The following is a 14,783-nucleotide window of genomic DNA, read 5'->3' as shown; positions in this document are numbered from 1 at the left end:
AAATAAAAAAGCAAAACTTATCCTTTTTAAATCAAACCTCCAACTAGTCTACTTCAATTCTTTTTTTACCTATCATTCTGGAATAGGAATAGTTGGTAGAGAATGTTCAGAATGGCATTCGAGTCATGCAGAATCGGTGGAATGGCCTTCCTTCCATTCCGGAATGGGAACTCGGGATAAACGAACGCGCGCTTTTTCTATTCTAATCATTCTCATTCCCGAATCACGATTAAAAAAACGCGCCCTTAGTTTGACTAAGCAAAGCATTTTGAAACTACCTCACGCTTCCGCTGATGAGGTAACAAATTCTCCCCACTCGATCAAGAACTAAGAAAATCGTCAGGTTAAAGGAGAAACGGTTTTTACCACAAATGATTTACAGTGGAACATTTTACAATATGCCTCGGGAGAAAGAAAATGTATCGTAAAATCGAGGTATCGTTGCAAAGAGGTTCTCGATTTTAAGATATAGAAGGAAATCCATTGAAAATATCGTTGCAGCGAGTTTGGGTTATTTACCAACTTTTACATAATGATTATATTGTACCTATACTAAAGAAAAAACGTGCTTGATATATTGAGAAATCAATATATCCATAACATAAACTCACTTTCTATGAATAAAATAGAAAACTTATCGTTTAATGAATCGGCGTAAATCACATAAATCACCTAATGTTTGTGTATCAGGCAGCGTCAATGGTATTAAATGTACGGGAAAATGTAAGGGAAAATTATAACCCTACTCCAAGTAGGAGTATCACCATTTTTACTACCGTAAATGATCTAATAAACGCCCTCTATCATTCCTATCTAATGAACGCCCCCCTAAGCTTAAAAGTTTGTATTGAACGCCCCTCTCTATTAAACGCCTTACCCTTCCCTCCCTCCCAGCATGAAAACAAACGACATAGAAGGCGGGCTTTTGGTAATAAAAATCACATTCAATTGCCTTCTTGCTTAATATGCTTGACTTCTAGTTGGTGACTTGCTCAATGTCAAGAAACGCTTGCTACGCAGGCTATAATTAACGTGATCCTGACTGAAAAAAGAGTTTGTAAAGAACGCCCCTCTCTAATAAACGCTATTAAGCGCCCCCCTTTGGGCCATCAAAAATTTAACAGACGCCCTCGGCATTTATTAGATCATTTACTGTAAGTAACAATATAACGCTAGTGTTATAAATCTTAACTTTGTTAACAAAGTTGTTTACTTTGTCAATCTGCGTAGCAAGCGCAAGTCGCCATGCATCCTTTCCTCCCCCTTCCCCACATTACTCTGGGCAGTGCGCCCATAAATCTTTCACTTGCTCTTCCCAGGCGAGTACATATAGCAGGCCCGTACCCAAGGGGGGGGGGGTGCAGGGAGTGCGAACGCACCCCCCCCCCCCCCCCACAACGGCCGAAGGTCCACTTCCGGTTCTCAATAGGCGTGCTCTTTTGTAGATTAAACTATAAAGCATAAGATAGATCACTCTGGTTTGTAGCCAAATCCGACAATAAACGTTCCGTGGAGATACTCCAAAGGCATAAAACATCCCCCTTTGTTCTTTAGGGGGTGGTCAGATTTTTATCAGAGAACTGCCCCCTCCCCCCCCCCCCGGAAAAATTAGGTCCACTTTTCGGATTCCGCACCCCACCAAGAAAAATCCTGGGTACGGGCCTCTATAGGGGCGGGGGGAAGGGAGGTGGGGGTGTACATAGGGGGTGCGTAAATAATGCCAGATACACCCTCAGATCCAGCCATGTAATACGACACGATTTTCATCTTTTGTCCCAAACCAGTATACTATAGACATTTTGTAACGTGGAAGTTCTGCACTTTATACTTTAATTATTATCGTAATTATTGTATTGTTGTCTGCTGACAGCAACTATAATTTAGAAGTCAGTTCTACTTATCTATCTATCTATAGGGGGAGAGTACGTAGAGTGCGTAACCTAGAGGGGTTCGTACATGGGGGGTGCTCAAATAGGGGGTGCGTACATGGGGGGCGCGTAAATAGGGGGTGCGTACATACTGACTTTTGCAGGGTGCGCGCCTCGACCGCCATAAAGTGGGTCTTTTTTTTGCTGTGACGTCCCAAACCTTAAGCACGAACAAGATTGATATGAGCTGTTGCAGCCTACAGGCACTGTCTACCTAGATCCCTCACGTGGCAGATTAAGCACAAACAACAAATATTTTTGCTTTTGCGAGCTTGATGCTTGTTTTTATTTTATCTTGACGCGCCCTGCATGACCACCGATAGGGATAGGGGGTGGGGGGAATGCGGAGGTTGCGGTGCATCAATTAAAAGTTCTTGACGGATCATGACTGATCCATCTGGATCATTTTCTGGATCGTGACTGATCCATCTGGATCATTTTCTGGATCGTGGCTGCTCCATCTGGATCATTTTCTGGATCGTCACTGATCTATCTGGATTATTTTCTGGATCGTCACTGATCAATCTGGATCATTTTCTAGGCCTTGACTTTGGGGTTGGCGTTGAGGGGACACGCCTTATTTAAGCCACTGCCCGACGTTTGCGACCTAAAGCAGATACAATACACTTGTTCCTTGTATTTTGTCTTAGTTACGTCAAATTTGAAATATGTTTGCCCTTTGCAATTTTTGTAAGAGCTCTTTAGTCTATGAGAAGTCATATTTTTACTATTTTAATCAAACCACGCCGCTTCCTGAAAATAATCGCATTCGCATAAAATTTGCACCTGCGAAGGTGGAGCCTGCGGCGATAGCGGAGAGAGTGGTCTTATAAACGGGTTACTTTTTTACCATCTTACCTTTATGCAAAAAAAGTACCCACGCTCTCAAGTCATGAACAAGTTTATAAATCAAACACTTCAGCTGACCCAAATCAGATACTATTTTCCAACTTTAAGAAGGAGTCTTATATCCCGAACATGAATTAATGCTACGGTGATGCATCACTAATCTCAAGTTTGAAATTTGTGGCAAAGCTTTTTCTCCTTGCTATGGCTATTCTGATAATACTTTCCTGCTGTACTCCTGAGACTCAAGATTAAGTAAGCAACGTCGATTCGTTAGATCAAGAACGCAACAGGGGCCGATTAGAATCAGCATGTATACATTTTACAAAGCTGAACCTAGCCTCTCATTATACTTTTCTCTGTCCTTGTAAAAAAGTTGAAAGGCAACACAGCATGTATTTTCAAGACTCCGATTTTGTAATTACATTAATATTGTCTCAGACCTATAAAGTATATCAAAGTAAAATTGGTATACACGACAATGAAAAGTCGGATTAAAACGGTGCAATTGTAAATAGATATTTATTATTTTTTTTCTTTTATAACTCTACAACTGAGGATAGATCCTGGTTTAAATATGCGCAGGAGATAGCCCATCTGCTCTTCGTAGTTAAACAAGCGGTTCTTATTCAATCAAGGAGATCGGGCTATTTGCTAGTAGTCGGAAGGAAAAACAACTCAAGCACCTCAGGAAACGAGTTGGTCGTTTATCACTTGAAATTTGGTAGATGGGTTAATTGCCATTGCCCCTTATTCTAGTTAGTTATAGACTCGACCGTCTAAAACTGGACGAAGTCGTACCACAAACAGATAAACTTTTTAAAGTATACTCTTTACTTCTTTACCGCGAGAATGTCAAGAAAGAAAAAGCAAATCTTTGAGAACGATGAAACTGATAGTAAATTCCAAATGGCGCATGCAGTGTATAGGGGAAAGGGGTTCTCAGCCATAAACATGACAAGATTGGTTAGAGCCCAAAATTTCATACCCAGAAAAATACCAAGATTAGAAATGAACAAAAAATTCCTTATTCTGACTTTAAATTCTGACTTATAGATATCTGACTTTTCAGCTCTTTCTATCAAGTACCAGTTTCGTACTGACGCGACTGAAAAGAAATACATGCAAGATACATCATCCTTTAACTTACGAAAAAGTATTCTTTATAAGGCGGTAAGATGTTGATCCCAAAGTATATCTAAAAGACCCGTAGGCATTTTATTTGTATTCCATTACAGCAATGAACAAGGAAACAAACTCCTTTGCTTTTGTAAAACATCGAAATAAAAAATCTTTAAAAGCTTAGTTTATAGTCTGAGCAAAAAGTTGCGATTATCTAGCGTCCGTTTGTTTTTGTTCCACTTTTCACGTACCTGCGTCCTATAATCGTGAGCATCGCGTACGCTGTGAGGGATCACCCCTTACCTCAAGCTCACAGCATCATAATAAACCTTTGGTGTCCACCTATTACCAACCATTTAAGCCTCCAAGAGCAGTACTTAAGAGATTTGTTTAACACACCAGTACAAAGAAAAACGTTGGCGTAGCCCTCGGGGGGGTAAAATGGCTCTATTCAATTGCAAATACCGAATAAACGAAAGCTCTTCTGAATTTGACAACGCTTCGGGCAATATAGTTATGGCTCCCTCATTCGTTACGTTTGAGTTTATTTGGAAGTTTTGGGTGTTTAAAACCCTGATATTGTTCCCAGAAGAGGATATATTTTCTATCGCGTCTCGTGCACTCGCAACTTGACAGATAAGGTAAGTTGAGAGAAGCTCAGTTTTGGACAGTTCAGTAAGAAAATGGCACTGATAAATGACAGATTTTATCGTTTGAACGAGGTCGCCTTGTGCTATAGGTCTAATTTTGTTTATCTTGTATATTGAGTTATTTGGATAAAAACAGCTTTTTCTATCCGATATCTAACAATGAGAAAAAACAAATAGATAAAAAGATTGAGGCAAGCTTGTATTTAACCTATAAGTATATATATTATTTAAACTTAGCACTTATGAAAGGCGTTATTTTCTTAGATAGACAGTTCTAAAAGAACTTTGGAATGCACACCTACTACGTTCATTGGCAATCGTAACCCCATGCGATGAACAGCATCTCGACTAAAATTGCTCGCATAATTTTAAAAGTACATTACATTTGCTGTCTTGTCTGTTTTCCCTTTTCCAAAAGGGCGGGCCACAAACATAGCGTGATATGTTAGACGTTTCTATCGCCTTGTTAGCTAGAGATATTGTATACTGTTTAGTAAAGAATCAATCAAACAAAAAAAAAGAAATGAGATCAACACAGTACATGACAATTTTTATTTATTTGGTAGGAAAAAAGTACGTTGTGTCTGATTAAATTTCCCATGAGGCCTCGCAGCATGTTGAATTCGCTCTAAAACTAATGCGGGTTTCCTGGGCAAACCACGAACCGCGTGTTCTTGTGTTCAAATACCACTATTATTAGCAAAAAGAAGAACCCATTTGCACAACCGTCGATCCAAAATGGAAACCAACAATCCAGCAATTTATCAACCACTATTATTGGTATGTTAATTTTCATATACTTAATATTTCCTGACATCGACGATTTTTATTTTGAGTGTTTTTGCATGTTTCGACAGTTTTGAAAGTCGCTCTTAAAATTTTAGATTTTAAATTCGGTTCAAACCGCAATTTACATTTAATTAGCTAATTCATGAATCATTCCTGAATTCATTGAGCAAATATGGGAAAAGGAAACATTTCTTGGTTGGCCCTAGCTGTTTGTATAGCTGTTCTTTAGTTGGATAATATTGAATGACTTTGATGACGTTTGTTTTGGACTTGAGTTGGGATATCTTTCAATTACATTTTTGTATGAAATGCATCTATTAATTGTATTATTTGAAATTTGAGTATTCCGTATTGAGAAATCTTTTACCTTAGTCATCATTTTCTATTCCGAGATCACTTGTTTGGGGCAAACAACTTATTTAGTGCTTCTTCCCTACCCCCCTAAAAATAGTCCTGGCTACCCCCTTCACTCTCCCCCCCCCAATATGTTGACTGTATGCCCTTACTCTTACCTGAAACACAGTTGTTGGAGTTAATATGTTACAAATCTTCTGTCAGCCCTTGCCTTTGCTTCACAGGGATATTGTAAGTTGGGGGTTGGGGGCATGGGGGGGGGGGGGGGGGGTGGGGCATGGTGTGGGTGGAATTTGTTGGTTGAATGTGTGGGGATATAGGGGGGCTAAACAGAGACAGTAAAAAACTGGGGGAGGGGGCACAGCAACATGGTTTTCTTATAATTTTAGAAAAAAAAACATTGGGTGCACCTTCCCCCTGGCTCCTATGTATAACAATATTGGTGTAGACCTCATTTCTAAGTTTCTGAATGATAAACAAATATAGTAAACAAGTTTATAGACTGTTTCTCTTAACATTTGGTGTTTTGGCATTAATATGTGCCAACTTTCCAAATATAGTAAGTAAAATTGCCCATTTTAATAGCTTGATATGTGGTCTGTAGTTGTGGAGAGCTAAATAACTCTACAGCACGGTGAAAAACTTTACAATAAAAAATAAATAATAAAATAATAAAATAATAAAAATTTTAGAATAATAAGTTCAGGAAGAAAATCACATATCAACCAATCTTGTTTTGAAAACTGTAATTTTTTCTAGCTCACTCAGTATATTCCTTATTAGGACATTACATACCATATCTGGGAGTCCAATCAATTTTTTTTTTTTGCTTTTTTCTTGCCCTAGAGAATTTCCATGTAAACTTGCAGGAATTTGTGTTTACTATGATTTTGCAGGCAACATGGCTACCAGTTCATGTGGATATGGCTTTGGCTTTCTTCTACGTCCTGCACCAGTTGCAAACACACACTTTAATGATGAGTTCTGTATGTTCCCAAGACGACCATTTCCTTATAAGGTAACTTAACGTAACATAACTTTGTTAACTTACAGCCTTGTTAGACAGGTCATCCTTATAAGGTAATTCAAGTTTGTTAACTTACAGCCTTGTGAGACAGGACATCCTTATAAGGTAATTTAAGTTTGTTAACTTACAGCCTTGTTAGACAGGACATCCTTATAAGGTAACTTAAGTTTGTTAACTTACAGCCTTGTGAGACAGGACATCCTTATAAGGTAATTTAAGTTTGTTAACTTACAGCCTCGTTAGACAGGACATCCTTATAAGGTAATTTAAGTTTGTTAACTTACAGCCTCGTTAGACAGGGCATCCTTATAAGGTAACTTAAGTTTGTTAACTTACAGCCTTGTTAGACAGAACATCCTTATAAGGTAATTTAAGTTTGTTAACTTACAGCCTCGTTAGACAGGACATCCTTATAAGGTAACTTAAGTTTGTTAACTTACAGCCTCGTTAGACAGGACATCCTTATAAGGTAATTTAAGTTTGTTAACTTACAGCCTTGTTAGACAGGACATCCTTATAAGGTAACTTAAGTTTATTAACTTACAGCCTCGTTAGACAGGACATCCTTATAAGGTAACTTAAGTTTGTTAACTTACAGCCTCGTTAGACAGGACATCCTTATAAGGTAATTTAAGTTTGTTAACTTACAGCCTCGTTAGACAGGACATCCTTATAAGGTAATTTAAGTTTGTTAACTTACAGCCTCGTTAGACAGGACATCCTTATAAGGTAACTTAAGTTTGTTAACTTACAGCCTCGTTAGACAGGACATCCTTATAAGGTAACTTAAGTTTGTTAACTTACAGCCTTGTTAGACAGGTAATCAGAAAAGCGGAAAAAAGAGAGAGGGGCATAGTTTACCTTTTAACAAGAAAAGGAAACCTGTTTCACAAACAAAACAAATTGGCTTATTATGTTTCTAAAACAATAAAAATCAGAATTCAAGTACTACATTGAAATAGTGTTTCTCAGAAAGCACTTTATAACATTTCTAGACCCCTAAATTGGTCAAAAGCCTTATAAATAACAAATAACCTGAAAAATTAAGGGTGCAATTTTCATGTGTTGTTATTTTGGAAGTGGAAGTGTAGGGAAAGGGATGGGGTATTTAATGTTATTTGTTCATCATTCTATGAGGGTTACCACAGTCTGAAATAAAGCTAACTTTAATATACCATACCTTAATCTGTTCATGCAAGAACTCCCCTAAACAGGACTTGCAAGAGACAAGGGATACTCGCATATATATGGCTGACTTCTATATGAAATTACTGTGTATATATGGGTTTTTTGTATAATGGACAGTAATTACCAGGGTGGAACCTGCCTTTTAGCCCGGGCTTTGCCAATGTTTTAATAAAAGGCCAATTTGAATATTACTGAATTCCACTCGAACAACCAAAAAGCAAATTTAGGGTAGCAGACAAACTTAAATGGCCCACATCTTAACTATTCCAATTATGGGTGACCTAAAGTATTTTCTTCCACATATAATCTTAAATTAGTTGCATGGGTGTAGAGTTTTATATCTTTTGTTCAGGTGCTAATAAATTTTAAAGCACATTTAATTTTAAATGCTAATAAGGGAAGGAATAGCTACTATCAAACAGTGCAAAAAAGTTCCCACAAAAGCTCTGCCCCCCCCCCCCCTGCACCTACCTAACTTAAAATACATGGTGTGGCTCTGCCTTATAAACACAAATCTTGCTAATTGACCACTCAGCACATGATCAAAGGGAATTTTGTACTTGGTATTTTTGGGGTATGTCTGTTTTGCTGTCCAATCTTGGCTACTGCATTTATTGAGTTTCTTTTCATGTTTTTTTTTCTTTTCTCCACAAAAACCAACAATATTATCCCAAGCTATGTCCCATGACTCATATAAGGTGCATCCTAAGTTTTTTACCAAGGGAGGGTGGGCACTGCGCAATCGTTATGTTACCATGTGGAGAAAGGATAGTATTTGACTATCCTTCATTGAAAATGAACCACTTTTTGGCGGCCAAAGGGAATGTGTTGGCGCCTTCTATGCCTTTGACTCAACGTGTGTCGTTATAACTCAACATTGCAGCTGCAGGAGGGGGATTTGTCTCATAAATCTATTTGTTTATTGTGGGATGGAACCAGCTTGTCGCTGGCACTCTAACTTCTCTATTTCCTTGGCAATAAAAAACAGAATACAGCCAAAATGATGTGTAGGGGCATGCACCTTAGAAGAAAACTCTTTATGTTGCGTCTTATCAATTTCCTTTGGCAGTCCAAAGGGGCATGGGGGGGGGGGGGGGGGGGAATTGTGTAAGACTCTTCCTCTAGTTCCACTACTGCGGTTTTATAGTTTTATTTTATTGTGTACAATCCAGAGCTTAGTTTGTCTTCAAGCTACTCTTTAAGGCTTCTAGGTCTACATAAAATATGATAAGTATGAAAAAGATTTCGGCGATGACTGATGGGACTGTTTTTTTTTTTTTGTTAATATCAGCTTGCTTCCTGTGCTACAAACACGGAACATTGTTCTTTTATTATAATCAGACATTGGGAATTACAGATATAATTCATCTTTAGTAGCCTATTTGTAAGTCTAAAAAGGCTTAAAATACTTCTTTGACACTGTTTTGTTCATCTCAATCGATCAAATATGTCCAAAGATTCTGCAAAGTCAAAATTCATTCTCTGTTTCACTTATACTACTTTCTATCATCCCAGCTGACATCACGTTTGTCTATTTTAACGCTTTCCAATTCTTCAATTTACAAATACTGTGTTTTATGCTCAGCCCTTACAAAAATATTTTTACTGTTAGAAAACTGATGGTATTTGAAGATCTTATTGAGCTAAAAAACTATATGTATGATAGGGAAGATACGCATATTTCATAAATATAACGCTTTTTCAAGTTGAGAAAGCTAGCATAAAAATAGCTCCTAGAACCCCATTTTTATAAACACCTTGTAACTTACTGACCACTTAGCAAACGATTGCCTTCAAAAAGCAATGAAACAGACTTAGCGATTACTCTTTATTTTGGAAAAACACCGGAAAATTATATCAACTCTGTGATATGTGAAAATGTTGGCTTTCCAGCCCTTAGAGATGCTCGCAATTTCTATCCCTAATTAAAAAAGCGTATTTGATACTGCTCTTACTATGTTATCTGTGCCCGTTAATGGTCGCAATCGGTCTTAATGCCCCGGTCATCAGAGAGAGCATCCTTAACGACCAGCCTGCAATCAATAGAAGCACTAGAGAAACCCGTTAACCCTTTGTTCGTGTGATAAATGTGATAGGTGTCTCTCTTTTACCTTCAACACGCGCCATTAAGCATGATAAATAAGTTTTATTCTGATAGAATTTTAAGGACATTACGTTAACAAATGTCTCACTTTTGTACATTGGCGTTTCTGCAAGTTCATTACTCCAAAGAGCTGTTTGCTTAATTCTTATGGAAAAGTTACTTTTCGTATTTGAAGGGACTCCATTGGAAACTGTCATGTTCTTGTCTTTTTGAGCGCGGTAAGTTTTGGCAAGAGTTAAAGTAGCTTAATCACTCAAATAACCAGTTGGCCAACTCCTTTTTATCTGTACTGCATTATGTGGATTTGTTGATGGTCAATATGATCCCATTCTGGGTAACATGACTTTTTCTAAAGAAAATAAAATCGACTCTAAAGAAAGCTCTTTAATGCACGATTTAACGTTTCTCTTTAAACGTTTATGTGGGAAAACCAAAGTATATAAAAAGACATTTTATGAGCATGGTGCTTATTTTAAGGAATTTTTTTCAAATGTTTACAAGCTTTCAAAAATTTAATTTGAAGAAAAAGCTTAGAGCTTCTCAAGTCGATTCAAGAAACACGATTCAAAAGCTGAGCCAGCAAAAGTTATAACTTGACCATTTTCGAGGACATAGAATTTTGAAGGAAAATAAAAGTGTTTCATTTGGGAAAAAAGACTAAAGATGTTTTATTTTTGGGTAAAGCATGTTCTTTGAAAATAAAAATGTTTCATTGTTGGGAAAATAAAGTTTTAAGAAACTTTTAGGAACTTTGGAAATAAAGGTTTCATTTTGAGGATGAATGTTTTAAAAACTTTGGAAATGAAGGTTTTATTTTGGGAAAAGAATATTCAAGAAACTTTGGAAATAAAGTTGTCTCAAAAGATTTGCGCGCGAAAAATCGGAACTATCAAACAAAGGCGGAGCACGCGACCACTTAGGATGTGCGTGTCGTCCAAATGGTGCGCTCTGTACACTTAAAGGTCAGCTTAGCAAGGGTAATGTTCTAAGACAGTAAGTGTATCAGCTGTGATTATTACATGGGGTTCGCAATATACAGGTTCATGTGCAGCGCCCATTAGCGTTCGTGTTGTACATCTGGTTGCAATAAAGAGGGGATCACATGAGTTGCATTTCGTACAAAGGTTGTTGTACTCATAGGGTGTGACGTGACATTTGCGGTTTTGTTGGAAAAGTTATTGGCTCAGCTGTCCCCGAAAATGTTTGAAAAAATATTTAAAAGACAAAAATGATAACAAAAATAGTTGATGTGGTGTTTGTGCTCCCAAACATGCGAGTTAATAGGATAACATTACAACTAAACTGTTTCATAATAGAGGATTTAACGGGCGCAGCATGTGCTTTATAACTGGTAATTGGATTAGAATGGGCTACCCAGTGTTTCTCAGACAAAAAAAACCCTTGTTGCTTGCCCTTCGGGCACAACAAATGGAACACAGTACATCACAGAGAAATTCAGTGTTCAGAAAGAAAGTCAGAAAGTCAATGCTGTTTACTGCCATAACTCCTTCGAAGATGACAAAACTCGACTGAAAAGATGTCTAGATTTATTCTGAAGGGGCATTAATCAACCAGCTATCTTATTGTCGATTAAACATTTTTCCCGTGACTTTTCATAGCTTTTTTACCAAGCAACGCGTTCCTCGGTTACAATGGAAAACTTTTGGTGACATTTTCGATATTGACAATCCTATTATATCCTCATTTATCAATTCGTTAACAACAAGAACCTCGTTATTGTAATCAGGAGATCAGAAGCTTTCATGACGTTCGTGTTTCGTTTGTGTCTTCGAAGAAAAGCCTGGATCATTGTAAAGCCTTATGAATGTTACGCACGGAAGACTTCATTCTTTGCATCAATTTTCTGGATACATAACCTTAAAGTGTGCTTTTTGAATAAATTTTCTTTTTTGTGCCCCAGACTGAAAGGATTATACCGCTCTTAAAATCCATTTTACCCTGATTAGAGTACACATGTGAAATAATAAAGTGTTCCTAGGATACGGAATTTAGTGAAGCAAGGTCGACTTTTGAGGGTTCTGTGTGACCAAGAGGGCTTGATTGTTGTTTGCTTGATTAATGGTGCAAGCTCATCCGAGGGACCTGGGCGGACAAAAAAATCAAACCACAACAAACTTTATTACAGGCGAATACATCGTGAATGTCGTGACATTAACAGGTAGTCCATACTTTGCACTAGTCCTAATACCAGAGAGCACGAAATCGCGGGAAACAACAACGAAATCAAACGGAAGGAAGGTCTAGGCGTTGTTTGTCTAGATGAGAGTCTTGGACGTGCAAAGGAAAATGTCAGGGCAAATTCAAGACTCGGAGTCAAAAACACCAGTTTTGGTGAGTTTTTATTCCCACATAGTGTCAAACTCACGTCTAATTAAATGGGAGTGATTACCCGGGGTGTACATGTCGAAAAGAACTGCGAATGTCATCTCCACTGATCGACAACCATTGTTATCAATCCTCGCTCGAGTTCCTCTAGCTCAGAATCACACAGTTCAAATGTTTTTACTGACATTGCTCATTCCATTCACCCTAGTACTTAAATCCATTCCTTGATTTGAAGAAATATCGGAGATTGCACAATTTGCAAAAAGGAGGTTCACTTTTGGATATTCTGCAAGAAAAGTGTATGTAGATGGAAGGGGAATTAGGGCATTTTTTATTCAAGATGTTCTTAAAATAGTCGCTGTCACAGAGTGATTATTCAGCAAGCGTTGCACTTAATGGCTGGATATAGACCTGACACTCCTGACGTGGCCTTCGCTACTGTCAATTCTCGAGTCATTTGCATTTCTCGTAGACGGCTATATTTTCTTCACCAACAACGCCAGCCAAGAAAACACATTCCAGAATAGCCTTAATCCTTCTTTTCTAAGATACGTAAACATTTGCGATGTGACCTTGCATGTTTGTGCTAAGAATTGTAACCTTTTAAATCTTGGTGCACTCTTTAATGGGGTCACAAAGCTCTTTGCTTTTCAAGTTATCTTTAAAGTTTTCTAATAGAAACTTAAAGATTGTAGGCGTTTGCCCCAGTAACAGCTTGTGTTTTTTCATATTCACGCAAAAAATACAAGTATACTTTCTATTCAGAAAGTGCCAAATAAGTTGTAGGTTTGCAAAATAAAGCAAACAGTGTATGGCGTTGTTTGTCTTTCCAAAATGATCGCACGCAATTAGTGGCACCTAATACAAAGGCTACAGCCAAGACATGGAAATATCGCCAATTACAACTAATGAATATCCCCTGCTCAAAGCCAATATGCACAAAATCCGTAAAAAGATGTACTTCTAGACACATGGATGAGCAGTCGATTTTGTATATAAACCAAACTTTTACATAATTCTTTGAGAGAAAATTTGAAACTCACTCGGTAACACAACACTGCTTGACTAAAATAGTGAATCTAAAGAAAATACTTGTTCCATGAAATTCCTTTAAAAAGGATAAAAGATTTTTATTGGCCATGATGTTCGAATACTTTTTTCGGTAATTACTGTAGAAAGGTCCCGAAAAAAAATCATTTCTTGCAATCATGTTAATTTTGTGAAACGCTTCCTGTGTGATCTTATTAAATGTATAATACTCTAATATCTTTACTTTAGGCGGCAAAAACACAAAGCTAGATTTTTCTTGTCCAATTTGGCGCCGTATATCCTTGCTTATATCTGTCAAACGAGCTATTCTATCTTAAACTGCCAGTAAAAAACTCATTATTATTTTTCTAACGGATAGGTTTTTATCCTTTCTTGATTTCGACAAACGCGGCGCGCGCGTAATTCGTTATATTAGTCGATAAAACGCACGATTTTTTATGTAGAGTCTGGGTATTACAAAGAATGTCCAAATGTTATGTTCAAAGAATGTTCAAATGTTAAAAGAACTGCTGAGAGGGTAGTAACGATTTTGTAATGTAAATTTTGTTGTTCTTGGCTTAGACCCTCAGGGGCTTCAGGGTAAAAGTTTTTCTAAGCGTCTCGAAAGTACTGAACTTTTACACTTCAATGATTCAAACCTAGATTTTGCCATAATAAGCATTTTTAGTCACTTTGACAATGAAGAAAGATAAATGAAGCAGAATTTCAACTGAACGTCATGTCTGAAGCACCGGGTTTCGAGCAGCATTGCCAGATTAAACAAAAAAAAAATAAGAATATATATTTGTGCATGAGATATATTTTACTTTAAAAGTGGGAAAATAGAACTAAAGTATTTCTAGCCCCATTCAAATAAACCTCTTCTTGTAAATGCCCAACCAAGATGATGTGTCTTGGGAAGACGTCTCCTTGGACTTGATGTGTGTACATCGTTTTACTAGATTGACGTCTACCGTGATCCATCCACGGTCCTGAAATGCAAAGAAGAAAGTGTATTTAACAATCGGTCTACTGTTAACTTGAAGGAAACTTATTAAGAATGACAGACAGTTTAAAAGGGATTATTTGAGTGGGATATAACTGACGTTGTAACGATGTATTCGATACGATTTCTTATTATTAAACCTGTGTTCACATACTCAGGTATGTTTTTAAAGTAACCCAAATAGAAAATCATCAATAATGAAGCATTTGGTTAGCGAAAAAAGCAATATAAATTTCAGAAAACGACTGCAAATCTATAGAATTAAACTGAGAAGAGTTGACTTGAAGAAACCAAGACTCGCGATATTTTTCAATGTTAAATCGCCATTGAAAAACATCCCCAAATCAAATATGCTTATTATGAAAACTTACACGGAAAAAAAAATCGCTTTAGC

The 14,783-nt window shown here is 37.3% G+C and overlaps 1 protein-coding gene across 3 annotated transcripts in view; it reads left to right on the top strand.

The window, feature by feature from the left end:
• The first annotated feature begins 6,575 nt into the window (after positions 1 to 6,575).
• The window catches only part of LOC5507882 (homeobox protein Meis1), a 37,868-nt gene continuing 29,660 nt past the window's right edge, over positions 6,576 to 14,783 (top strand). Inside the window, exon 1 of one of the 3 annotated variants that reach the window (XM_032376608.2) lies at positions 6,576 to 6,707. In XM_032376608.2, the coding sequence (XP_032232499.1) occupies positions 6,591 to 6,707 (117 nt within the window). In that variant the 5' untranslated portion in view covers positions 6,576 to 6,590. Of the gene's footprint in view, positions 6,708 to 9,792; positions 10,227 to 10,878; positions 12,361 to 14,783 lie in introns of those variants that run through there. The other 2 variants (XM_048730278.1, XM_032376610.2) reach the window with 2 other exon arrangements.

The sequence above is a fragment of the Nematostella vectensis genome, chromosome 7 (assembly GCF_932526225.1).
Source record: "Nematostella vectensis chromosome 7, jaNemVect1.1, whole genome shotgun sequence".
Taxonomy (NCBI): domain Eukaryota; kingdom Metazoa; phylum Cnidaria; class Anthozoa; order Actiniaria; family Edwardsiidae; genus Nematostella; species Nematostella vectensis.
This window is presented reverse-complemented; position numbering and strand designations above follow the sequence as displayed.